This window comes from Podarcis melisellensis, assembly GCF_964234715.1.
Source record: "Podarcis melisellensis genome assembly, chromosome: Z".
Classification (NCBI taxonomy): Eukaryota; Metazoa; Chordata; class Lepidosauria; order Squamata; family Lacertidae; genus Podarcis; species Podarcis melisellensis.
The window spans coordinates 47545086-47572531 of NC_138547.1; the positions used below are offsets into that span (position 1 = coordinate 47545086).

Here is a 27446-nt window from a genome sequence, read left to right on the forward strand (position 1 = left end):
AAGTTACAGACACTTCAGATTACAGACTCCGCTAACCCAGAAATAGTAGCTCGGGTTAAGAACTTTGCTTCAGGATGAGAACAGAAATCGTGCAGCAGTGGCACGGCGGCAGCAGGAGGCCCCATTAGCTAAAATGGTGCTTCAGGTTAAGAACAGTTTCAGGTTAAGAACGGACCTCCAGAACGAATTAAGTTCTTAACCCGAGGTACCACTGTATTGTTCTTCTAAGGGAAGAACATCTGTGGGATGATATTGCCCCTTTTAACTCTTTTTAGCCACGCTGGGTGGTACCTAAACTCAAGAAACATGGGAAATAAATCTTTGTATGAATAATAGACCATACAATTCTATAGCAAGCTGTTCCCACAGTGGTCAACCAGATCCCTCTGGGAAGTCCACAAGCAGGACTTCCCCTGTTTTTAGTACTGTACCTAGCAACTGGCATTCAGAGGCAGACCTCCCTGAACACAGAGGCTAATAGCTAGTAACCTATCTTCCTCCACAATTGTGTCCAGTCCCCTTCTAAAGACATCTAAACCAGTGGCCACCACTGACTCCTGGGGCAGCAAATTCCAAGCATTAATTATGTGTCATGTGCAGAAGTACTTCACTGTGCCTGCCTTGAATCTACTCTCAGTCAGTTTCATTGTGTGACCTTGAGGTCTACAGCCACGAGAGAGGGAGAAGTTTTACAACTGTCACAGAAAACACAGGCAACTGCTAAAAATACCAGCATTCATCAACCAACCAGTTATATGACATTGTGAATATGAAAAGCTCCTTCTTTTAATCTCTTAATCTGGTTTCTCTCTTGATTATTTTTTTCAATTGAACTTCCAATAGGACATGACACTTCACAGCTAAACTAACTACTCTCTCTGTTTTAATTCTATCTATCTATCTATCTATCTATCTATCTATCTATCTATCTACACACATATATACATTTTTATTAATTTTTTAATATATCAATTCCAACATTCATACAACATAACTTCTCATCTTATAAAATGTTTTAGACTTCCATCAACACCGCTGATGATTTCCCATTCTCTGTCACTTATTCTGCATTTCTTAATTTCTATATTACATTTAATTATCTTTAACTAATAATTCTCCTCATAGTCTTTCTTGCAATATTTCAAATAGTTCACCTAACAAAACTTATTGCAATCCAACTAGCCTAATCTGTTCATCACAATTGCTTTTCAGATACTTCGTAAATTTATTCCAGTCTTCTGAGAATCTCTGGTCCTGCAGGTTTCGAATCCTTCCTGTTATTTTATCTAACTCTGCATAGTCCATCAATTTCATCCTCCATTATTCTTTCATTGGTAATTCTCTCTGTGTTTTAATTCTGGCCATTTATGGGTTCCAGTGTTTTAACACTGAGAGGTGTATGCCCATGGTTCAGAGCTTTTGGCCTGAAAGACGAACAGCCCATCTACCTCTCACTGTTCATCTGCTCAGTATCCATGTGGAACAAAAAGTCTTCCACGTGCCAAGCAAACAGTGATGCTTTGCTGGAGGCCTGAATTCTTCTCAGCCTGCAAATGACTGCTAAGAGGATCACAGAATCCATTGATTTGGAAACATGGCATCACAGGAGTGCTTGAAAGTTTTCGTGCATGTTTTAGTACTCTGGTCCCTTTCCTATATACTTTCTTTATTCAAAATAAAAATAACCCAGAGGAATTTGATTCAAAATTCCCACCCACTGTTTTGTGGTGCTTCAGTGCACCTAATGCCATCTGGCTAAGGTAAGCCAACTCAAAGCAGCAAGACCCTAAAAACACAAAATACAAGAAAGTATTTTGAAAGTGATTAGCAGCCTGGTCTGATGTTAACTCAGAAGCAGTAGCGTTGTGGCAAACTCAGACGTGCAGAGTCATTTCATAATAGTCACAGCCAAGGCAATTTCTAAGATTACAAACCTGCTAAGATTCTAAAATAATCTCATGGTTATAGCATAATTATAACTATGGATGCATCGCAGCCATCAGTGCAGCTCTCCCTGTGTTGCCTTTCCGCAACAACCATTTCCTGGGCACATGAGTACAAGGGCAAAGGATGTGGAGGGCTCCACTGTCTCCTCCTGGAGTGACTTCACTTGTGCCTTCCTTGAAGTTCCCTTGTGTGTAACATGCACTGAAGCACCTTGTGTTTTCCGTGGTCCTGAATGCTCAGCTTTGGCACATTCAGAAATACTCCTCCTGAGGATGAGCTCTCATAGGCACCATGATATGCAAAGGTCTTGTTCCTTTAAGACCACATAGAACCTTAATTCTCAATAATGATGGAATTCAAGGAGGAGAATACTTTTATTTTTATGCATCTTTATTATTTGTAAAGGGAACCTTTGTATGAGTTAACACTTTATTATCCCTTTGGAGCTGCGCTGTATCTCTGTATTTTTATCCTTCCTGGTTGTGATGCTTATGGTTTACATTTTATACTCTATACAAATCTATACAGTTTCTTTTTTTAATAACCATATGATTTAAATCACATGGTTTCCCTGCCAAGAAGCTTGGGAAGCATAGTTTACCTCCACAGAGCTACAATTCCCAGGATCCTTTACAAACTACAGCTCCCGGGATTCTTTGGGAGAAAATAATGGCCCAAATAAGCTTTAAAAATAGGTGTTCTGCACAGTCAGTGCCAGGTTATAGAAAGCCCTTGGACAAGACATCCTCTCTCTGACTGAGCCCCCTCCTCTCTGCAACAAGTCCAGGGGGCTGTTGCCAGAGTCAGAATCCTAGTGGCAGTACCTAGGGAAATGCTGGTTTCTTGAGGCTGTGCTTGAGCCCAAAGAATCCCTTACTCTAAACACGATTAAGGTTGATTCATAGTCGGTGGCTACCAACAGAAAGAATGACATCACATTTACACTAATTTGGGGTTTCTCATTTACATGTTTGCCCAAAGTGAGCCTCCATAGGGCAAAGAAGATAAGCACCAGTGGTTTGGTCCAGGCCTCAGTGATTCATTTGTTTTCAAGCTGTCACTTGAAGTACACAAAATACAGTTTCTGAAAGGAAAACAATAATAAGAGCTTTGAGAATTCTGGAGGTGATCCAGCTTCATTTGTGAGATGGAACAGTTTCATTAGATTAGGCTTCTCTGGGAAGCACAAATCATTTTAGGAAGCATACTGATCTACTCTTAAAGGTTTTGAAGAACATATGGATCCATCTTCAGCTGTGTCAGACCATTGGTCCATAATGGAGCAACAGTAGTTCCCTGGTAGAAGACCTGGCAAATGATCTGAGGTTCAATCCCCAGTATCTCCAGGTAGGGCTGAGAGATACCCCTGCCTGGAATCTTGGAGAGCCACTGCTGCTGGTCAGTGTAGACAATACGGATCTAGATTCACCAATCATCTGACTTGGTATAGGGCAGCTTCCTGTGTTTCTGGGTGCAGTTGGCTCAGGGTTTCTATCTAGCAGAGGCTCTCCTCAGTTCCAGACAAGGGACATTCCCAGCCTTGCCTGGAGATGCTAAGGATTGTACTTCTTCATGGAATTGAAGAACAACATGGAATTGGCTGCCCCAAGGGACAGTGATGGCCACCAGCTTCAATGGCTTTCACAGAGGACCAGGCTATCTCAACAGCTGCTAGCCAGTATGGCCATGTTCTCCCTCCAGGGTCAGAGACCATCTGCCTTTGAATATCAGTTGCTGGGACTCCCAAGTGGGGAGACTTGCTGTTGCCCTCAAGTCCTGTGGGTGCCCTTCCCATTAGGGCATCTGGTTGGCCACTGGAAAAACAAGATGCTGGACTAGATGGGCCCCCTTTGGCTGAGGGCTTCAGGAGGCATGTTACCCACCTGGGACCTAAATTATGGAGAGTCCTCAAGAACACTTTCAGCAATCCTGTGTTTGTAAGATTTTCTAGTTCCCAGTGATAGCTCCACTATCCACTCTTAAGGTACAATCACTGGACTCAAGACCATTGATCCAATGTGGCTTAATTCTGTGGTAGGATTTAGGTTTGCCTTCTTTAGGTGGGTTAAAGTGCTGTTACCCTGGTGCAACAATGCACTTTCAAAAAGAAGCCGGCTGCTGCATTTAGGCAAGTAACAGAGAATTGAATGGGCAAATGTTTGACCAATGAAACACCTCACCAGCAAATGCTCAGTTAAACATCATCTAGAGGAGTCCAGGATAAACCGGGGATCCTTTTTTTATCTACTGTATTTATATCCCGGTTTTCTCTCCAAGGAACTCAAGGTGGTTCTACTGCTCCTCCTTTAATCCCCACAACATCCCTGTGTGGTAGGTTAGGCTTGTAAGCTTCATGGCTGAGTGGAGATTTCAACCCTGGTTTTCCACTCTCACCACTACACTTTCTCTTTTTTAATGTGGCTCCAAACCCCCCTCCCCCCACGAACCACTTGAAAATTGCTGCTGGTCTTAGCAGACCACCTAGTAATTTTTCTGCCTGTTTTATCATTTGGAATGTGCTGCGTTAGGCACTGTATTTTTGTTAACTGAGTTTTTATTTCTAATATTGTATTTTGCTGTATCACAGTCTGAATTCTATGGTATTCTTTTTGCTGCCTCAAAGTTTTGACTTGTGAGGCCTGAAATGTTTGTTCTGTTTGGACTGCTTGTGCTCATCAAGGGAAACAAGGAAGTCAGGTGTGGTAATCTTAGAACTTGGCACTGCTGTGCTGTACATTTCCTGCAGGTAAGATTACATGGAGTTGGTATATGTGTGTGTGTGTGTGCAGAGGAATTAAGATGACTAATTTGTGTTCATGACTAAGTCCATGTTACACTGCAGAAGGTAAATTCACTTTGCCACTCAAACAAGTGCCAAAGAATGTTAGTCCTGTACATTTTGCCTCTACAGCTGGTGGCAGATATGAAAGAGTGGAGTGAGTTCTCAATGGCTTCATTTCATGCATTCCTGAACTAAGTGCTCTTTGTGCAATGCAGGACATGAAGAATTTGGGGCACCCCCACTTTGAGTGGGACTTGTGCAATAGAGGGTGGGAATAGCATACCTTGAAAGAGAGCGAAGTGGACTTGTGTTGGACTGGTGATTATGACAAGCACTATAACTTTCTACAGGGAAACACCTTTTCCCCAAGCACACTCAGAACCTTTGGAAAGCCATGAATCTGACCACAAAATTTCAAAATGCTGTTATGTTGCTGAATAAAATGGAAAGTTTGGAGGAAACATGGAAAGCTCAGAAACCCAGCAACCAAAATAAGTTTGCTGTGGAAAGTCTGTACTGAGAATAATGTTGATCTTAGCAAGTCAAGCACTAGAGGAAGAAGGAACAGCAATTCCCTCAGTGTCATTAAATAACAATTTTACTTCCTCATGAAAGGGGCAACAGGTTAGGAAGGGACACCCGATCATCACTCAGAGGCATCGCTCTGACTAATTTCATTGTTTGCTCATTTTGAAGTAGCTAATGAGGTAAACCTGGTGTCATAAAGGTAGATGCAGCTGAAGCTTTTCAAAGAAGCCAGCCAGTGGGAGCCATGAGTGCCATTTAGCCAGAACCTGAGTCAGGTGGCAGGGAGAGGATCCTAGTGGTGTGGGAATTTCCTGTTCCATTTCCTTGGGAGATGGGACATCTTCTGGGGGTTTTCCACATGAAGCCCCACCTGCCAAAGACAACCCTTGAACATGATCCAAGGTCATAGAAGCCCATGCTTAGAACTGGCCAGCAATCCTTTAGTCAAGCCACTTACTGGGTAGGGATTTAGAATGTTGAACGGCACCTGCTGTGCATCAGCTGGGTGCTTAAGCAGGCATTGCTCTCAACTCGCAGCACCCAAGGGTCACCCAGTGCATAGTGGGCCTCCCTCTCTCCCTCTTAGCCTCCAGCAGTCAAGAACTTGGCAGCATGAAGGCTCTGCCCCCCAAAATGTGGGACCAGGGTTTGATGTGGTTGTGGACCCTCAGCCAGAAAGGACAGAATAATGCTTCAGGAACCGGGACTGGCGAGCCAGGTCCAGAGGCTCAGGCCTGGAACAAAGTAGGTGCTTGATTTACATCCCTATATATGGTTACTGGGTTGGTTGGCATGCTTCAGACAAGGAGCAAAAAGCTGGTGTGTAATTCAGAGGGTAGGGCTGAGGTGAGAGGAAAGTTTTTTCACCTGGGGCCCACATGATGTTCCACCTGGCACCACTGTCTGCTTCATGCTCAAGTGAGCAGGGACCTTAGATTTTCATGCCCAGATACTAAACCACAAAATGAAGAGCCGTCATCATGTTCTTGAATGACTCTCCTCTGCCTTTTTCATGCAGAGCATCAAAGTCAACACAGAGTAATTCTTTTTCTGGCTAGCACCTTTAGAATTTGGTGAGTACTGCTGTGTGGTTTGTCCCACATCAGTTCCTAGACTTCCACTTGGAACAGCACAGCTCCCAAGAGTGATAAGGATCTTTGGGGCAGGCTCCTTTTCTGGAAGACAAAATTTGACTTCTTTCTTTCTTTACTAAATTTCTGTCCCATCCTTCCTCCCCAAGGAGCTGGGGACAGCAAGCTACAAAGTAAGAAAACAAGGCATTTAAAAACAAAACAAAACATATAAAAAAAATCAAATGCACCACAGGACATTTTAAAAATTACAATATCTAAGAAGAATGACAAACAGTCGCACACCCTCACACTTAATAATTTCAAGTTTCTTCGTGCCATCAAATGATTGGGTGGAGAGAAATGTTCTTAAATTCCTTCTGAATGTTAACAGAAGGGAGGAAAAGAAGAGAAACATCCCTTACCAGGGTGGGCATTTCACCAATGGGGGGCCACCACTGAGAAGGGCCTGCTGTGGTCAACAGGCAGCAGGCAGCACTGAACCCACCACCACTGGGGTCTCCCCTTCTGATCCTAGGACCCAAGATGGGAGGTATTAGGAGAGGCACTCCTTTAGGCACTTGGGTACCTAAAAATGTAGTATCAGAGAGAGAGCTAGACTTGAATCCTTCTCTCTAGGCATCATTGCAAGATACACAGCAGGTATATGGAGCCTGATTTCAATATAAGAGATGCCCCTCTCTACCCTTGCCTTTGACAGAAAAGGTGTCTTGTTTTGTGAGACCCTCTTTCATCTATAACTGTTCTGTTCCACTTGGAATGGTCTTTACTTGTTGCATCATTATAATAGTTCTACCTGTTTTCCTAACTGTGCAATATGTTGATATAATCTACACTGGGACATTATGATGAAGGGTGGGCAAGAAATAACGTATCTATATTTATAAATTTATTTTTAAATTTTGGACATTGTAGATTTGTCCTGGTCTGGCGCACATGTAATGTATATATTTGTTTCTTGGGGAGGAGGAATAGACAGAGCTTTATATTTTATATAAGTTTATTTAAGTGTTTTATATAAGATTCCCCTGCGATCTTCAGACTGTATATAATATTTATAGTGATTTTGTTTATTATTATATTATTATTTATTACTTTTATCAGTTGCTTTTTTGCAATCAAATGTCTCAAAATAACTTGACAGAAATCAAACACAGCATAGCTGAAAACAGTTTAAAGCCATGCTAAGTTTAAAACACTGATGGTAGGTAAAATGTTCATCTAGCAACCTACTAATACAGACCGCATCCTGCCCACCTACTGAAACACAAGCAACACCACAGGAGGCAACCCTTACTTAACTGAAAGCCTTGCCAGCAGAAACATGTAAAAGCTGTACAAAGATGGGAAGAGCACTCCACAGGTAGGGGGCCATGCCTCAAGAGGCCTGGTCTCGTATTGAGGCACTTCCACAGAGACATTGTTGGATAAATTTAAAAAGTGGTTCCTAGAAACCTAAAAGAAAAGGATGCAAGCTCCAAGTGAGAAGATAGGCCTTTATTAAAATACAGGGGTACCTTGAGATGCGAACAGGGTCCGTTCCGGAGCCCCATTTGCATCCTGAAGCAAAAGCAATCCACGTCCGTGCGTCTGTGCATGCACAGGTTGCGTTTTGCCGCTTCTGTGCATGATGTCATTTTGACCGTCTGCACATGCGCGCACGGCGAAACCTGGAAGTAACGTGCTCCATTACTTCCAGGTCGCTGCGGAGCGCAACCCGAAAATACTTAACTTGAAGCACATTTATCCTGAGGTATGACTGTACAAATGCAAACAGGGCCAGCCCAAAAAGTAAGGAGGAGGCTGCAAAGAACCACGTCCAAAGCCATGGGTTTTTCTTGTTTTTACACTTCCAGATTGCACACATCATTTCTATTCAATACTCAAAGGATCACAGCAATCTTAGCTGTTGCAACCCAGTGTCACCATCCTGGACCAGTCAAAGTCATTTGACTCTTCAGATCAGCCCTTACCATAATATCATGTGATTACATCTAACCATTCTTCAGCGTCTTTCTCTGTTAAGACTTTAACTAATTTTCCTGTTGGTTAAAAGTCTTCCAATGTCGCCTTTCATCCATCTGCAAAACAATTCAAGATTAATCACAATTACTATGTCCAGCTGATTCTTTTTTTTTTTTTTGCACCTTAGATTCTAACAGCTTATTCTTTTCAATGTTCTGTAACGGACATTAGCTACTTACAGTACCTAAAAGCAGCTAGTTCTGTACTGTAAGAGGCAGGTACAGGCTCTTTCAGTTTAGCTAGGCCATAGACCTAAAAGAAAACATAATAACCAAAATACAGTTTTATGAAAATATAATTTTTTCCAACAACATCCCAAACTCACTCTTGGTGGAGAGGGGTCTGTTAATGTCTCATCATCTTTGTCATCAGATAATGCATCTTTTTGTACGCCCTACGCTCTTACCCTTATTCACCATTTCCTTATCATCTGGGGCAGCAAGTCTGTACATTCTCTTGTACACCTTCCTTTCCCTTATCAATGATTCAAAGATCAGATTCCGTAGTTTAATAGCATCTATCGACATATCCATGGAGTCTGCAGGACACAGAGTTGCAAACCACACTTTGCCAACCTAGCGCCCTCCAGGGGTTGATGTGCATGGTGGTCCATAACCTCTGGAGGGCACCAAGTTGCTGGAGGCTGCCATACATGGCACACTTTTTCCCTAGTCCAGGATCCACCAACCAGATGTTTTTGACAACTCACATCAGCCCCAAGCAAAATATCTGGGGGTGCCATGCCAGGTTGTTGAAAGCTATGCAGATCTGCCCATCCTCATCTCTTTTAGGGAAAGGCCATCCTGTTTACTCTGGCTTTTATAGTATTCAGAATCCCTTGAATAGTATAGCTGCAGGCCACCATAATCTCTTGAGTGGTGCAAGATTCCAGGGGTTCCAGGTGCTGACCCAGGGTTCATATTTCCTTCGAGAATGAGGCTCAGTGGCAACTGTGGTGTATTCAGGGCTGGATTTAGGTTTGATGAGGCCCAAAGTTACTGGAGGTAATGGGGCCCTTTATATGTCCAGCTGTCCTTTGTCAACAACAACTCAGTCCTGGTTTTTGTGTTGAATATATGCTATATGGTAATTGATGGACCTACAGTAATAGGTATCTCAAGCCATTTGCACATAACAAAATATGTAGGTTTTATTTATTTTTTCTTATATTTTGGAAATGTACATCCAGGTTTTTTTCTTTATTTGGGGGGGGGCCAAGAGAGTGGAGCCCTAAGCTATAGTTTGCTTAGCTTACACGTGAATTCGGCACTGGGTGTCTTCATGATATATGGGTTATTTGAACATATATACCACTGGAGCCTATGATGGAGGGGCTCACAACATTAACACCCCAGAAGGACTTGTTTCTCCCCTAGCCACAGTCTTGGATTCCAGCAGAAATCAGGCATGGCTCTGCCTCCCAGCTGCCCAGGCTGCAGCCTGCTTGCTTCCAGCTTCTAGCTTGCACACACAACCCCCAACTCTGGTCTTTGTCTTTCTAACTACAAGCAATTTGAGACCATAATGTCCATATAAAACATACCCTAATAATAATAAAAGCAACACTCAGGCTCTCTACTTAATAAACAAAACCTCAACCTCTCCCTAGTCCAAAAATCATTCACATCAGACCAGCATTTCTTCCCCTTTAATCCCCTACCCCACCCAGAACTCTGGACAGCTGTTGGTGTCATTGGTGGATGGGTACAGTGTCCTCCAGGGATGGCTCCTTGCTCCTGACACAATGGAGTGTCTGCAGTGCCATACAGAATCCTAGGGTGGGACTGTGGCTAGCTGGAAAGTGAAATGGCAGCATAGCTCTTTGTCTCCAATCTAAGCAGACTGGATCCCAGCAGTGTTGCGTCCTTTTTGACACCTGGGACACATGCACGTTGTGCGTGTGTGCTGGGCAGGGCCACAGACGCCACTGCGCCAGGCCAGCCATCACCACCAACACTGCTGAGCACACGTCCACCAGGTGCAGAGGGTTCATGCAGCCCGTGCACCAGCTCAGCCCTGGCCACCTGAGCCAAGCAGGGCTGTGCCCCTGCCCACACATGTGGAGCCCGGTAGACCAATGCAGCTCTTGGTGGGCAAATCCCCCCTTATGCTGGCCAGGCAGCCATTCAGTGAGGGGACTGGGGACACAGCAGCAGGCAGGGTGGGATGGGACACTCTGTGCAGGGGCGCCTGGCTCACACCCCCATTCTACGCCCGTGATGGATCCTATTGACATCTAATCAAAAAGTTTTACACAGCCTCAACAAGATTAGATCTTCAGGAAGAAGTAGAGGGAGCTCTGCCTGAGTCTTCAGAGGAGGCCTCAGATGCTGACATGGCCAAAGGCAATATGAAGGACCAAGAAGGCGGGGAAGTTCTGCTACAATGGAGGAGGACAGAGACTCAGATATCTACAATAATAAAAAAGGCAGGCACTGGCCTTGGATGGGAGAGCAGCCCCAGCTCTGCTTGAGCAGAAATTTGATATGCTATCTCACTAAATGTCAGATATTATTAAAGCAGCAAATAATGCACACAATCTTGATCTAACCAATCTGTCGGTAATCAGCCTTGAAACTGTTGTTTAGCTTGTTTTATGCTCTGCTCCTGTAAACCTGGGAGTGATGGGGGGGGGGCAGCCTGGAACGCACCCAGAAGCCTAGGCAACATTGCTTCTCAAGGGTGCCGCTGATGAAATCTGCTTTCCCTGTTCCTCCTTCCAATGAGATTTCAGGTTCAGGGTTTGAAACCTGAGTTAGCCCACCCTTGATAAAAGTCATGAATGAAGGACAGGCCACCTAGGGACCCTATCTGAATCATTTGGAGCTCATTCTGGAGGAAACACAATGTATGCATTTCATACTTCAAAAGAAATGTACATGTAACCTTGTGACATCCTTCCTGACTCAAAAACAAACAAACAACAACACAAAAAACCAGACAGCTTCCAAAATGAATCATATCCCCTTCCTGGGCTCAGAAGACAAGGCCTGAGAGTTTGTCCCCTTCTGAAGAAGTAAAGCTGACTCCAAACTGAAAATCCCATGCAAAATTTGATGAAATCTGTGCAACAGTGATGAAATAGATGCCTCCTCTTGTTGTGTATGAAGATCCACTATGCTCTTGTGCAACCATCTTGCACTCATTGTCAACTGATCTGACAGGTTTCATTGGCCATGGCAGGCACCATTCATCTTCTAGGTTGGTCTATTTTGGAAATGCACCATTCATTTTCCCCCTGAAGCAACATTGATCTGTCTGCTTGGTCTACTTCCATGCTCCCTTGACTGTTGAAACCCAGTGCCAAATTCTCCATACTAATGTAATACCTGCTTGGGAGACCAGCCAGTGCCCAGCTGAAGACTTTTCAGCATTTTAGTTCCTGACTCCTCTTTCTGCATGCCATCCCTTTTTATGTTAAGGGCAGCATAGGAGCCAACTCCTAGGTGCTGAGGGATCTTTGCCCCCCCCCTAAAATATTTGAGGAGGCCCTCATATTTGAGGAGCAGGTTGATGGGCATTGCCATTCAAATGGTGTGCATGCACTGTGTCATGTGATTGATTATGCAGGGTGGGGCTTACCTCCCCCCCCCCCCAATATTTTATTCAAGTTGGCACTCCTGAAAGGCAGAGCAAATTGAAACCTGAACCCCATAGAGCTGACGTGGTACCCTTCCACAAGATGTGGGGGTGAGGATTTCATTCCCCTGCTCTGGAACTCTGTCAAGTGAAAATGCCTTGACGTTGATGTTGGACTACAACTCCCATCTTCCTTGATGGCTGCTCATGCTGGCTGAGGCTGATGGAGTTTGTAGTCCAACAACATTTGGAACACACCATGTTGGCTACCCATACAGTTTGATGAAGAGTGCTGGTGAACTCCAAAGCTTGCTCCCTATTAATTTTGAATGCAAATGTTGCATTGACAAGCTGAGATATTTCTATACATACTTTGCATATCTGCGTTCACTGGGTTTGGCGGGGGGAGGGTGGGGAGCGAGAAACCAGCATGTTATCACAAACACTTGATGACTATTGCAAAGGAGTCCATAATTTTCTTAGATGGGGGAACTCTTCTTCAACATGTATTGCATAAAAACAAATAAGGAAGGTGGCCAAAGGAGCACAAAAGGAAGCAGTCACATTGGCAAATAATCTGGCAGGATAAAGCATCTATTGACTTATAGCCTCAGTTTCTACCACATGCAGGTTGCTGTTGCTGAACAGGTTTGCGTGTTGTATATTGCAATTCTAGTTAGGCAAGTTTAGATTGATACTTTTTAAAAAATAAAAATAAAAATGGTTGCATCACCAGAAAAACAACTCTGTTAACCACACAAGTCAGAGGATGCACTGAGGACCATAAGAAGGAAATTGGAAGCATTTCATGAAAAAGTGCACTTCTCCAGTTAAGCCACCATCTAAGGATGGCTGCCTGTGATGCTGGAGAGCTGCTGCCATTCAGTGTTGGTGATACTGGCCTGGATGTGCCAAGGATCTGACTCAAAAGGGTAAGATGACTTCATTTGCTCATGTTGAACGCCTTGAGATTTCACACATCCACCCACACAGGTAAATGGAGCAAATTCCAGCTGCATATGGAAGTCTTTTATGTTCTATAGAAAAGCCTTTTCAGTGGCAGCCTCATACCTGGTGAGCCACTAGCTTCTGTTTTCCCACAATAAAATTCATATCTCAGCACCTTTCCCAGCCTGGTGCCCCCCAGATGTTCTGGACTACAACTCAGGTTAGCCAAGGCCAAGCTACTTTATGGAACATCTTGCTTCAAGAAATATACCTTGCTCCTGCATCAATACCCAAAGACCATTGGATTCTGGCAGACTTTTTACGTTTTAGCCTTTTTTCAAACACCAACCTGGTCACCTTGCACAATTATTTTATATTGCTTCAAATGTCATTGCAATGTTAAAAGCCATAAGCCGCCCAGTGTCCTGGTTTTTTGCACCAGAAGAGCAGGAAACAAAGGTTTCAAAAAAGAAACAGATTGTGCTGATGTGCCACCGCAATATTTTACCAGAATTTATGAGCAAGTCAAAGAGAGCGTATGTGCACCGATTCAACCTCCTTTGAAAATGACTTACAATTTGAGTATTTCCTCGTGAATTGTGACATTTATTGTTTCTTTGAAAGCAAAGATTTGGAGCCGCTCGCCAGGAGAAGGTAGGCTGGCTCCTCACCTTCAGTGAAACCTGGAAGACCTCAGCAGCATGTATAAGGCTCAAGAAATGTTTAGGAAGCCCCATTCTGCGGCCAAAGGCCTTAGAAGTATTTTTTGGCACATTCCCAACCCCAACCCCCCAATTAGATGGGAATGTGTTGGAAACTAGATGGTTGGACTGAGACACCCTAGAGAAACTTCCCCCATCAACTACTGAACAGCTGTTTATGTAACAGCACAGGAACAAGAGGAAGGTTCAACATTCCCAGGAATGTGAGTCAATCAAAAACTGAAACTGCCTGGGGAAATTGAAAGAATGATTCATGGAAGAATCCTTGCACTGCCCAGATCCAGGAATTTTGGAAGAAGGAGGTGGACGACAGTGGCCTTGAGTATCTCATAAGTAACAGCAAGTCCTGTTGCCTCTCATCTGAAGAGCAGAGCGGTTGCGGTTTTCCTCCCCATCTCGGCACAGCAAAGAGATTTCAAGCACTCTGCCCATCCCAGCGCTGTGATGGGGAGGAAACTGTCCCCCCAGGCCCTTGTCCTTTGCGGAGGATTTGACAGGAGAGGGGTTGCCAGCTGGTCACTGTGGTGCTCTGATGTGTGCATGTGAGGTGGGAGTTGGCAGTGGCCACAGCCATCACTGACACACTAGCCCCAGATGGGAGGCAGGGGGGCCCTTTGGCTGTGGGGAAAAGGGTTGGTCACTGCTGCCATCTCTAATCCCAGTGAACCCAGACATGTTCTGCACCGTAATGCAAAGTGGTCTGTGCATCCTCCTCTGCTGCGCCATTTCCATTGTGGGTTTCTATCACAGCGTCAGAAACCCAAGACAGGGGCAGTCTGTTCCTCTGTATCATTGCCAAGTCCAACGATGCTCAACTCGGCTGATGTCAAGCATGATAAGGATGGGGAGAAATCAGTCTCACTTGCATTCCAAGGCGAATCTGCCTGATTTGCACATGATCCAAAACACAACTTTCCTTCCAGATTCTCCAAATTCTGCAGTGCACTTCTCTAGCCAAGTAATGTATACAAAAACACATTCACTTGGGTAAAGTGTGCCTAAAATGTACTATTGTTTAAAATAACGTGGAAAGATGCTAAAGACACATCTGTAGGCCCCTTTGATTTCTATTTCAGGACTCGCCTTATTTCTGTGGCTGTAAGTTGTTTTCAACTGTCCTTAGCCATTGTGTTGTAATGGTTGTAACTGCCACAAGAACATAAGAATAGTCTGCTGGATCAAGCAAGTGGCCCAACATCCTGTTCCATACCCTCCAACACTTCTCCAATGAAAATAGGGATGTCCCATTCCACAATCAAATCAGAAACTGGGACGGCTTCTCTAAATCAGGGACATCCCTGGAAAAGAGGGACACTTGGAGAGTCTGCTGTTCTCACAGTGGCCAACCAGATGCCCTAGTGGAAAACCCAGAGGCAGGATTCGAGTACAAGAGCACTTTCCCCTCCCTAGGAGGGCAACCAGAAGCACTTTTGCCTCTGACTGTGGCAGTAGAGCATAGCCCTCCTGGCGAGTAGCCATGGGTAGCCTTCTTCTCCTTGAGTGTGCCCAATCCTCTTTTAAAGCCACCCTAGTTGATTGCCTTCTGGTGGAGCAAGTTCCACAGTCTGTGCTGCTTGGAAAAAATACTGTCTTTTATCTTTCCTAAATCTTCCAGGATTCAGCTTCATTCGATGTCCACGAGTTCCAGTGTTATGAGAGAGGGAGAAAAACTTTTCTCTACCCATTTTCTCCATGCATTTGACTGCATGCCAAGCATAATTTCACAAACTTCAGTCATGCTGCTCCTTACTCACCTTTTCTCTAAACTAGGAAGTCTCAAATGCTACAACATTTCTTCAGAGGGGAGTCACCCCACCCCCTTGATTATTTTTCAGTTGCCCTTATCTGAACCTTTTCCAACTCCACAATAGCCTTTTTGAGGTGAGTCGGCCAGAACTGTCCATATGACTCCAAATATGGTTGCACCATAGATTTCTATAATGGCATTCATGATATCTGCCGTTTTATTTTCAATTCTTTTCCTAATGATCCCTAGCATGGAATTTGCCTTTTCTACAGCCACTGCATACTGGCTCAACATCTTCATCAAGATATCTCATATGAAGGTCTGTCATTTCCAGTTCAGATCCCATTAGCACATATGTGTATCACTTCACACTTGTTTCCACTGAATTGCATTTGCTATTTTACTGCCCATTCCACCCGTTTGGAGAAGTCGTTTTGGAGCTCTTTGCAATCTCTTTTTGTTTTAACAACCCTGAACAATTTAGTGTCATTGGCAAATTTGGCCACCGCACTGTTTGTTCCTAACTCTAGATCATTTATGAACAAGTTAAAAAGCACAGGCTCCCACACCAATCCTTATGGGACTCCACTTTCTACTTCTTCCAGTCAGAGAACTGCCCCTGATACCTTGTGGTAAAGGGAGGGCTAATAATAATAATAAGCACTGCTCTGCAAAGATGTCCATATTAGGCAAGATTGTATGCAAACATTTGTACATTGGGAGAAATTCACACTAAAATCAGATGAATTTCCATGAGGACTTCAAAAAATCCACAAACTAAAGTTAAGGTTGGAAAAATGAGTACAGGCAGCTTCCAATTTTCACAGGGGTTACATTCCAAGGTACCGTGCATTTAAGCGAAATCGCATATATTTGAAATACCACTGGAAAAGTCCACCCTCAGTCTGCCTCTTTCTGTGAAGTTTACAGCAGGTCACTTCCAGGTTCCGCACTATGCACCTGTGCGCAGTTGCACACACACTGAATGCGTGCGAATGGGGTGTGTGTGCCTGTAACTGATATAGCACAATTTTAGCATTTTTGCCAACCCAATGGTGCACATTGCACCATTAGAGTTAGAGTTAGAACAGGGATGGTTAGCTCTCTCTGTGTTGTTGGACCACAACTCCCATCAGCCCCCACCAGCAGGACCAATGTCCAGGGAGGCTGGGAGCTGTAGCCCAGCAACTTTTGGAGAGCTACAAATTCCCCATTCCTGAAGGGTTTAAAAAACAAAACAACAACAACAAAACCCTGGTTGATCTTGCTGTGCTGCATCATGGTCCTGGTAGTTGCTCAACCACCAAGTCTTTCCCACCCACACATATTCATAGATTTCATTAAATCTGAGAAGCCAAATACCGGTAAATTACACAGAAATATGCAATATGAGTACAGTGGTACCTTGGGTTAAGAACTTAATTCGTTCTGGAGGTCCGTTCTTAACCTGAAACTGTTCTTAATCTGAGGTACCACTTTAGCTAATGGGCCCTCCTGCTGTCGCCGCCACGCAATTTCTGTTCTCATCCTGAAGCAGAGTTCTTAACCCGAGGTACTATTTCTGGGTTAGCAGAGTCTGTAACCTGAAGCGCCTGTAACCTGAAGCGTCTGTAACCCGAGGTACCGCTGTAATAAAAAAATCCCAGGTTGACAAAATTGTTGGTGATACATAATAATAATAATAATAATAATAATAATAATAATTTTTTATTTATACCCCACCCTCCCCAGCCAAGGCCGGGCTCAGAGCGGCTTACAAGCAATAATAAAAACAAGATGAATGGTTACAACTTAAAAACAAAAATAAAATACAACATTAAAATAATGGCACATTAAAATATTAAAATGTAGCCTCATCGCAGGAGGAGAAGGAAAAGAAAGAAGAGAGAGAGAGAGAGAGAGAGAGAGAGAGAGAGAGAGAGGGGGAGGGAATCAAATTGGCTCCTAGCCAAAGGCCAGGCGGAACAACTCTGTCTTACAGGCCCTGCGGAAAGAAATCAGATCCCGCAGGGCCCTGGTCTCATGAGGCAGAGCGTTCCACCAGGCCGGAGCCAGAGTTGAAAAGGCCCTGGCTCTGGTTGAAGCCAATCTAACTTCCTTAGGGCCTGGGACCACCAGGGTGTTGTTATTTATGGACCTTGAGGCTCTCTGTGGGGCATACCGGGAAAGGCGGTCCCGTAGGTACAAGGCTCCTAGGCCATGAAGGGTTTTAAACGTCAAAAGCAGCACCTTAAATCTGACCCTGTACTCTACCGGGAGCCAGTGCAGCTTGAAAAGCACTGGGTGAATATGCTCCCATGGCAGAGATCCCGTGAGGAGCCTCACTGCAGCATTCTGCACCCACTGGAGCTTCTGGGACAGCTTCAAGGGCAGCCCCACATAGAGCGAATTACAGTAGTCAAGCCTGGAGGTGACCGTCACATGGATCACTGTGGCCAGGTCGGGGCGGGAAAGGTAAGGGACCAACTGCTTGATGCGGCGAAGGTGGAAAAATGTCGCCTTGGCTGTTGCTGTAACTTGCGCCTCCATGGAAAGGGAGGCATCAAGGATTACACCCAAACTCTTAACGGAAGGCAATGGCACTAATTGGGCCCCCGCAAGAGAAGGGAGTTGGTCCCTCATCCCCATGCCATCCCGACCTAGCCATAGGACCTCTATCTTCGAAGGATTTAGTTTCAATCGGCTCCCACGAAACCATCCAGCCACAGCTTCCAAGCATCTGGTCAGTGTGTTCGGGGCCGAGTCGGTGTGGTCATCCATCAGCAGATAGAGCTGAGTGTCATCAGCATATTGGTGACAGCCCAGCCCAAAGCTCCGGATAATCTGGGCAAGGGGGCGCATAAAGATGTTAAAAAGCATCGGGGAGAGAATTGCGCCCTGCGGCACTCCACACACACATACAGAACTGGGGTTATCTTTGGTCAGAGTCCGAATACACATGTGCCTTTGTTCTGCTTAAGGTAACTCCTGAAACTATGTCTGGACGAGAATTGGAATGCCAGGCACACCCATTTGGCCTGGAAGCAACTTGGAGCTCTCTGTGTTGAACTAACCTTGCTTTGACAGTCACTCAGCTCTGCAATTCCATCACCTGGGCAGCACCTCTTGACACATACTGTTTGACCTGGGTGTTCTCCTTCTGCCAACCTGCTTGTGTAAGGGCTGCCTCTCGCATATGTCAGACGGGGTACCCAGCCTGGTCTTGTAAGACAGTCACTCATCTCCACCACAATGGCATCTAAGTCCCTGGCATGCACTCATTGCTCCTGCCAGCACTTTTCAGGGAAGACTTCCTGTTAAGGGACACCTCGCTTCCATGAGTGGCATGTGGGCAGACTTGCCCTACAAGTTGATTTACTCTGTGGATCTTGCATTTTCCACCTGCATGTTGAGGGATGAGAACCTGTCTGAAAGTGTTTGGGTGAAAACAGAAACAAGTTGGCTGGCATACCTGTCTCTTGTCCTAGGCAAGAGGGAAGAAGGTTCCAGTGCAGTGAAGAAAAGAAAGTGCTATTTTGAAACCCCTGATACAAAGGTCTCCTAAGCACAAGAACACAATGGTGGCTTGCTGGATTAGGCCAACGGGCGCCAATCTAGTCCACCTTTCAGTTCTCACAGTGGCCAACCAGGGGCCCGTGGGAAGCCTGGAAACAGGAACAGAGAACCAGACCACTCTCCCCACTTGTGGTTTCCAGAAACTGGTAGCCAGAGGCTGACTGTGGAAGTGCAGCACAGCCATCACTGCTAGAGGCTACTGGCAGTCCCCAATAGTGTTCTCCTCCATGAATTTGTCCAGCCCTCTTTTAAAAGCATCCAAGTTGGTGGCCATAACTAACTCTTCCTGTGGGTGTGAGTTCCACAGTTTAACTAATATATTGGGGAAAGTGTTACAAAGTGAGGAAAGATAACTTACAGATCTATAAACAGCAGCTGCCACTTATTCTTAGAAGAATCAATTATGAATTTTCCTTTTCTCATTCATGTTTGGTTATTAGAAGGGTGGGGACTCCCCCCTCCTAAATGTCACAACTCCATGGCACAGAAACAACAAGCTTTCCCCTTCGCTTTCAGCATCACTTGCAGCTTGGAACTGGCCTCCCCCAGTTAATCGACTAAACGTTTTGTTACTTAATTGGCTGGTTAATCTGCCAATCACATGGATTTAAGGCTGTAATCCCAACACAACCATTTCTGGGGATAACATCCGCTGAGCACCTTGGGGCTTGCTTCTGAATGAACACATATTTATTTGTTATCTCTTTGCTTACATTTATATCCCACCTTTTTCTCCAAGGAGCTAAAGCAACTGGCCCAAGGTCACACCCAGTGAGTGGGGGTTTGAATCCTGGTCTCCCAGGTCTCAACCCAGTACTCTAACCGCCAGAGTTTCCAAAAACAACTGAGGACATTTGCTGCTGTTGTTCTAACAGTCTTTCCCAGCTGGATAAATGGGTCTTCACTGTGAGTTGTATACTTTGTATGGTTTTGTTTTTGTTTTAAATTTGCTGTTTTTTATATTTCAAACTAGGTTGTTTTTTGCAGGTTCTAGTGTACCTTGCCTGAGACAACTGTGTAGAAAGTGAATAATAATAGCAGCTTGATTCCTCCTCACCCCCATAACTCCAAATCCTGCTTGAACTGGCTTTCAGACTCCTTCTTGTAAGGCCCAGCCCACCCCTCTCCACCCAGAGAAAATGCTGTTTCACAGCAGTCACCATAGCCTTGCAATAGCCAGCCTGGTTACACACACTGGTTATATTTTTTTTAAAGAAGGAAATAATGTAAATATCCCCGGACACCCAGGTTTCCCCCACCCCCTATGAGGATTAAATTCTGTTTATCTTGCAGTGTTGACACTTTGTTTTCTGGGCACCTTGTGCTTGCACCTTTAAAAAGAAAGGAACAAAACACCACAGTAGCATGACATCATTAACATTGCAAAATAGACTTTCATCCTGCTAAGCAGGGATGAACGTGACTGCACTGTGCGGTTGGCATCAGGGTGTGTTGCCAAGTAAATACAGATTATCTCAGAGGAGCCTTCCATAATCATTAAGGCAAGATGCCAATAGAGTGTTTGTTTGTTTTTTAAAAAAATAATCATAACAAAAACCTTCCACCAAGCCTGGGGTTGTTATAAGCCTATGGGCTGTTTGTTATCCACCTGAGGAGTAGGGTTTCAATATCATTGTTCTGTGGCAGCTCCTTAGCAGGAGAAATTCCTCCCCATGCCTCTGTGGAGGAAGTCAAACTGCTGTGTTGGCAGCACTGAAGTGACCCCTCAGGGGCACAAGCTTGGGCAGTGTGTCTGGAGGTCCTGGGCTGCCCAGACGGCAAGACCCCTCCCTCTCGGCCTCACTGATATGGTCCAAAGGAAAGCAGAGCAAGATGTTTGGCACCTGCTTGGCTGCAGGAGTTGCTGGAAGGAGGTGTGCAAGGCACCACCCAACCCTTCTTAGGGACTCCAGATTTCTGTAGGTTTACTCCTTAGCCTTTTCTTCTCCTGAAGATATCTTGCAAGGCAGTAGAGGTTTAAGATCAGGGTTTTCCTTCTCCTAAATGGGCTACCTTCCCAGGTGGATGAGCCCCATCTGCTGTGTGTGGGAGGGGGGTGGCGAACCAAGACATCTGGGACCTGAGGCAAAGTACAAAATGGTGGGCCCCCTCCAGGGAAGAAGGGGGGTGAGTGAAGGTCTACATTGGGAATAAGGGCAGTGGAATCAAATCAGGCTTACCTGACAGTTGAAGTGAGAATCAAAGGCCTTTGTGGGGTGGCGGCCTGCTTTAAATCACACCTAGTAGGTGCAGACCCCTGGAAACCCCAGATGGAAGCGCCCATCATTTCCTCCCTAGGGTGGGAGGAAACCAGTAGTGTCTCCTATTTGTCAAGAGGCCACTGTAGAAAAGGTGGGGGTGGGGGGACTTCCAAACAGAATGTTGAGTCACCACAGCCATCACTGCCATTATGGAAGTGGCAGCAGCAGTGGGTGATGCATTTCTTGGAAGCCAGAATTGCTGCCCCTGTGGATCCTGCCACCCAAGGCAATTGCCTCATCTTGCCAGTGTGGTGTAGTTGTAAGGAGCGGTAGACTCGTAATCTGGGGAACCGGGTTCGCGTCTCGGCTCCTCCACATGCAGCTGCTGGGTGACCTTGGGCCAGTCACACTTCTCTGAAGTCTCTCAGCCCCACTCACCTCACAGAGTGTTTGTTGTGGGGGAGGAAGGGAAAGGAGAATGTTAGCCGCTTTGAGACTCCTTAAAGGGAGTGAAAGGCGGGATATCAAATCCAAAGTCCAAACTCCTCCTCCTCCTCTTCTTCTTCATAGGAGGGCCAGCCCTATTATCTTGTTTGAAAATAGTTTTAACTGGTTCATCCTGAGACCCTACATTGAGGGGCCAATAATAAATTGAAATACAGTGGTACCTCAGGTTAAGAACTTAATTCATTCTGGAGGTCCCTTCTTAACCTGAAACTGTTCTTAACCTGAGGAACCACTTTAGCTAATGGGGCCTCCTGCTGCCACCACCGCTACGCGATTTCTGTTCTCATCCTGAAGCAAAGTTCTTAACCTGAGGTACTATTTCTGGCTTAGCGGAGTCTGTAACCTGAAGCGTATGTAACCTGAAGCGTATGTAACCCGAGGTACCACTGTAATAATGATAGCTTGGAGCAAATTGGTTTCTTTTAGGGCTAGTCTTCAGAAAACACTTTTGTTATTATGGGCAAATGATAGCCTTTTGCATTTCTGGGCAGGAGGGCAGGAATCTCAAACACCTGTGGGAAGCTGAGTGGGTGACTCAAGAAGCAGGTCTTTTATTGTGATTACAACCCTATCTCCCAAGTGATGCCTGCCTTGGCTACTTTGCTGTGTAGCTTTTGGTGCCTAGTTAAAACCCAGCCTTAATTGCATCCTCCCCCTAGACATTTGCTGCTTTCTGTTCTGCTTATGATGTCGTTGTTGTTGTTTGTTTGACAATGAAAAACCATTGCTATGTTTAATTTTGGATAGATGATTGAGCAGCTAGGAGTTATGATGGAACCTCTGTTTTCAGAAGCAGTCTACATCTGCTTACCAAACGGTGTGGACACATGACAGTGATGGCTCGTTGTACTCTTAAGTCCCTCTTGTGGGCATCCCATTGGAACAAAGGAAATTGCATGTGCTGTGTCAACCAATGATCCATCACACTCAGTACTTGTCTACATTGACTGGAAGCAGCTTTCCAGGGTTTCAGGCAGGGGACATTCCCAGCGCAACCTAGATGCCAGGGGTCACACCTGGGGCCTTAATATGCAAGACAGATGCTCTGCTACTGATCTATGGTCTCTTCCAGATGCATCAACTTGCAAGAAACTGGATTCTGACCTAGTTTGGGCTTTGGTCTGGCCCAGCAGGGTTCCCTTATGTAAATGTAAATATATTTTGTTATACAGCTGTATACCAATTTAATCTGTCTCTTAAAATTTATTCTGGCAGATTTATGCTGCAAAGGTTATTAGTTTTAGCCCTTGATGGTCACGAGGCTTGCAACTTTAATTTCCATTACTTCTCATTTTACAATAAATGGACTTGAAAACTTGCAAGCCTAGTGCCCTTGCAAGCCTAGTGCCCTTCGTATGTTTTGGACTACAGCTCCCATGAGCCCCAGCCAAGGCTGCATCATTCCAAAAATGTGTTGGAGATCACCTAAAAAAGGGAGGGTTATATACATATATGGCTAATATAGTGTCTAGATTAGCCCCAAACCAGGTGTGGCATGGTGCCTTGAGTGCTCCCCCAAAAGCATTCAAAGCCCAAAATTGTCATGAATCAAGGTGCTTTCTGCAGAAGGTTTTCCTTTTCTTGTGCTTTTGAAAGGAGGCAATTTAGTAAGAAAATTTGGAGAGTCCTGCTGGATCAGACCTAAGGTTGTAACAACCACAACAGAATAACGATCCCCTCCTTCAAGCCCTCTTTAAACCACTTTTGTGCACCTACAAATTCCACTAGCTAATTGTGCCCCCTTTTGCTTTGCTCTCTGCCTCTTGCAGACTGGTTTCATTGGGTGGCCCTGAGTTCTAGTGGTATAAGAGGCAGGTGGTGAAAAATGATCCCTGTCTGCTTTCTCTGCACCATGCATGGTTTTTATAACCCACCCACCCTTCTCCAAAGCTCCAAATGCCTTTGCTTTTCCCTTGGGGAGATATTCAAGCCAATAACAGGGAGTAGCAAATGGAATACATTGGTTCCTTCTGAATAGCCAAAGGAATGCCAGGCCCCAACTGCTACATGCTTCCCACCATCAGGGTGGTGATTGGCCCAGCCCAGTGTCCTTGGTGATTCTTAGGGACCGTCTTCAAATGGCCAGAACAAAAAGAATCTCAACCCTTTCTAATGTATTTCCGTGGCCCTTCCAAATGGCCATGGAAATACAGAAAGGGTTGAGATTCTGGATCTCCAGATGAACATAGATAAATGTTCCTGAATGGTGAGTGGAATGCATTGAATGAGGGTGTGTTGAGTGGCCTCTAGCAGCCATTCAGGGGACAGATGGGGATAATTAATATCATTAGCATTTATTCATTAATCTTCTATGCAATTGTCTCAAGGCAATGTACAATTAAAAACTATTAAAAACACAGCAAATCCCCAACCGAATACATGTAGAACGGAACTAAAACCATACAAAATACTAAAAGCCATTTATCCATCTGAGAAAGCCCATTGGAACAAAACAAAAAAAGGATTCCAATTGTACCTGGGAAGTGCAGGTAGCAGGTAGCTGTTAAATCTCAACAGGAATGCTGTTCCTGCTCCGAGTTTGTTTTGAAGGAAGGAGCCTTTCTCCTGGTCACTCAGCAGAGCAAGCATTTTGCAGACATTTATTCTGTGTTCTGCAATGCACTGCGCAGGAGGCCATCCTATCCCAGGCACTCTCATCGTCCCCTTTGGAAACAGGCATGCCCATCTAGCTTTGTGGCATATAGAAACCTTGTAGGACACAGGCGCAGAAACTCAAACCGTGCCAATGTATTCAAAACTGGCCATTTGAAGGGGGGAAACTGCTTGGCCATTTGGGGATATTCCCTAGAGAAGACTAATAAGCAACCCTTCACCCTGGTTAATGCATTCATAAATGGAAGAGATTCCAAAGGCCATTGAGAAGGAAACAACCTTTTCAATGGCCCTGGTGTTTTTTGCTATTTTCTGCCCCCTCTCCCAGCCCCACATTATCATTTTTCAAGGTACACTGGCCAGTTAGGCACAAATGTAGCTGAACCAGAAAGCATAAAAACACAAGAAGGGCCTGACAGTTGGATCTGGCCAGTAACCCATCAAGTCTAGCATCCCCTTCTCATAGTGGCCAACCAGGTACTCCAATGGGAAGCCTGGAAGCAAGATATGAGCACATCAGCACCCGAACACCTGCAATTCCCAGCTAGTGGGAGAAAGTTCTGTCAGCTTTGGTTCCCTCTGTTATCTCATTTTTCTAATCTTAAATTCAGTTTTCCATGTTGCTGCAGCAATCTGTGATTTTTCCTTTTTTCCCTTCAAAAAAACCCTCATGAAAATTCTTCAGCATTTTAGTGCACATTTCTCCTAAGAAACACATCTTTGTATGCAGTTTTGACTCATTCACACATGCATGCAGGCAATTTCTCTTTAATATATTACATTTTTTGTATGCTGTTTTCACTAATATATTTGTCTTTATGCACAACTTCCCCAAATATTTGGATTCTTGTAGTCATTTGGTAGGTTGGAAAACCACTGTGCAAAATTTGGAGAGCTGCAAATTCTGAAGGATGTCTTAAAATCTGAACTGGATTGAATTTATCCTCACCTCACATCATTGACCTCAGCTACTGATATTTGGAGGCATGCTTCCTTCTACAGTGGAAGAACATAGGTATCAGGGGCACCAACTATAGGGAGCCCTGGGAGCCTCACAAAGCATCTTGCAAGACCTTGGAGATGCTATCAAAGGCCTTGTGAGACCTTGGAACCTGACTTCCGGTGGCACTGGAAAAGTCAGGTTCTGAGGTCACGGGGTGTGTGACATCATGACATCACATCACGATGTCACATCATGATGTCATGTCACATATGCTGGGCACCTATAAGCTGAGACCCAAGTTGGCATCCCTGATAGCTGTTGAGGCAATCAAAAGATTTCTTCTTGACTTCTAAATGGGGACATTTGTGTACTGTGTGTTGAAACTGTCAGTACTGCAATGTCTATCTATGGTGCTGCCACATTTGGAATAGAATACATATTTCTGATCACCACAGTCTGAAAAGGATACTGTAAGTGCAGGAAAGAAGTATTTTGGTCTGATCTGTATAGGGAATCTCTTAATGTATGATGTTTCAATATCTGTTAGAAGCCTCCCAGAGTGGCTGGGGCAACCAAGTGAGGTGAGTGGGATATAAATAATAAAATGATGACTGTCATGATGATGATGAACACCAACTTGCTTAACGTTGCTGATCTGGCAATGCTCTTATTAAGTCCTTAAATCTGGAGACATAGGCCATTTCCAGATCTCAACAATACTAATAATATCCGGACCTATCCTTTGTGACATTTTGGTGCCTCAAAATGGATTCTAGATTCTAACTTTTTATGCGACTTTAGAATTTTTTTTTTAAAAAAAATAAGCAATTCGGATGCAAAATTCTAAACTGGAAAAAGGATTTTATACCATTGGGCAGGGGAGTGGGTTCCCAAACAAGCTTACATACAAAACAAGACAGTCCCTTCTCCACAGGCTAATAATCTAAGCAAACACAACACAACACAAGGGAAAGTGGAGCAGGAGGTAAGAGGAATAAAGCAATCTCAGGCACCTAAAATTAGCCTGTACGTGCTTGACATAACTACTGCCTTGTTCCTCTTCACTCCTGTTTCCCACCTGTTCCAAGACACCTGTGTTGTTCCTAAGGGTGGCAATGGATCAAGGTAATTTTCTTCTTTTGAATTCCCACAGATGGGGAGTCGGTCACTGTACGTTAGGAACACAGGAAGCTGTCCATCACTAGTATCGTACACTGACTGGCAGCAGCTCTCCAGGGTTTCAGGCAGGGATCTCTCCCAGCCCTACGGGGAGATGCCATTGGAGACTGAACCTGGCATATTCTTCTGCATGCAAAGCAGGTGCTCTGCTGCTGACCTATGACCCCTCCCTTTTTCCTTCTTATTTCTCAGCAGCCCTTTTTGCACCCTGAAACCTCACCACACACAGGTGCACCTTATTCTAATGTCTGCTGTCTCCTCCCACATTCCATCGTAAGTCTCTTCCCTGTTGCAAACTCACAGCTTCATCTCCACCCCTCACTCCCGCCCACAAAAGATCCCGGTTGCTTTGTTTACCCACTTTTCCTGGTAACTCAAAAGCTTGCACACTCTTTTGTGCCATTCTGGTTGCTCTAATGGTCTTCAGTTTTTGGTTTCTACCTCCTTGTGAGTCAACTTACCTACCTTGGTTTTATTGCTACAGCTGCTGTTGTGATGGTGACTTTGGTTTTTCCAGATACATTGCAAGACACCTTGGAGAGTTGTTAGTTCAGAGTGAATGAAATTCTGCATTGCACAGCAACTGTGTGGGTGCAGGAAAAGTGATGGGGCAATTCTGGATTTTCCTCTTTGAAGTCACCCTTTCTCTCAGCTGACTGTGAAGCAAAGTTCTGGATCTGCAAAGAATGAAAGAAGAAGCGTGAAGAAATGTTGAACTGGCAGCTATCCTTCACTTGCCTTACCCTTTCTACTTAAACCCCTCCCCTCCACCAGATTTATGTGTTCTTCAAACCATGGCAAAACCTCTCACATTCCCAATATTTATTTTATTTTATTTATCCCGTTTCTATATTGCTTTCCTCCAAGGAGCTCAAGGTGGAATGCATGGTTCTCCCTCTCTGCATTTTATCCTCACAACAACCCTGTGAGGGAGGCTAGGATGACAGGCACCTTTGAACCCTGATCTCCCAGGTCCTACTCTAACAACCTTCATTTCATTTTCATTTCATTTCACTTATAATTTGCATACCGCTTTTCTGTTTTGCTACACAACAAGGCAGTTTACAGACAGAAGAAAC

The 27446-nt window shown here is 44.7% G+C and overlaps 1 protein-coding gene and 1 long non-coding RNA gene across 6 annotated transcripts in view; one reads left to right on the forward strand and one right to left on the reverse strand.

The window, feature by feature from the left end:
* The window catches only part of LOC309361813, a 54606-nt gene that overhangs the window by 24156 nt on the left and 3004 nt on the right, over positions 1-27446 (reverse strand). For 4 of the 5 annotated variants that reach the window (XR_014164642.1, XR_014164643.1, XR_014164644.1 and 1 more), the window contains exon 2: positions 26833-27044. This is a non-coding gene — a long non-coding RNA (uncharacterized lncRNA). Of the gene's footprint in view, positions 1-6318; positions 6515-26832; positions 27045-27446 lie in introns of all 5 variants that reach the window. The other variant, XR_014164646.1, reaches the window with a different exon arrangement.
* SLC6A14 (solute carrier family 6 member 14) overlaps positions 5440-27446 on the forward strand; it is a 54225-nt gene continuing 32218 nt past the window's right edge. Inside the window, exon 1 of the mRNA XM_081896954.1 lies at positions 5440-6001. Coding sequence (XP_081753080.1) covers positions 5870-6001 — 132 coding nt within the window. The 5' untranslated portion in view covers positions 5440-5869. The remainder of the gene's footprint in view (positions 6002-27446) is intronic.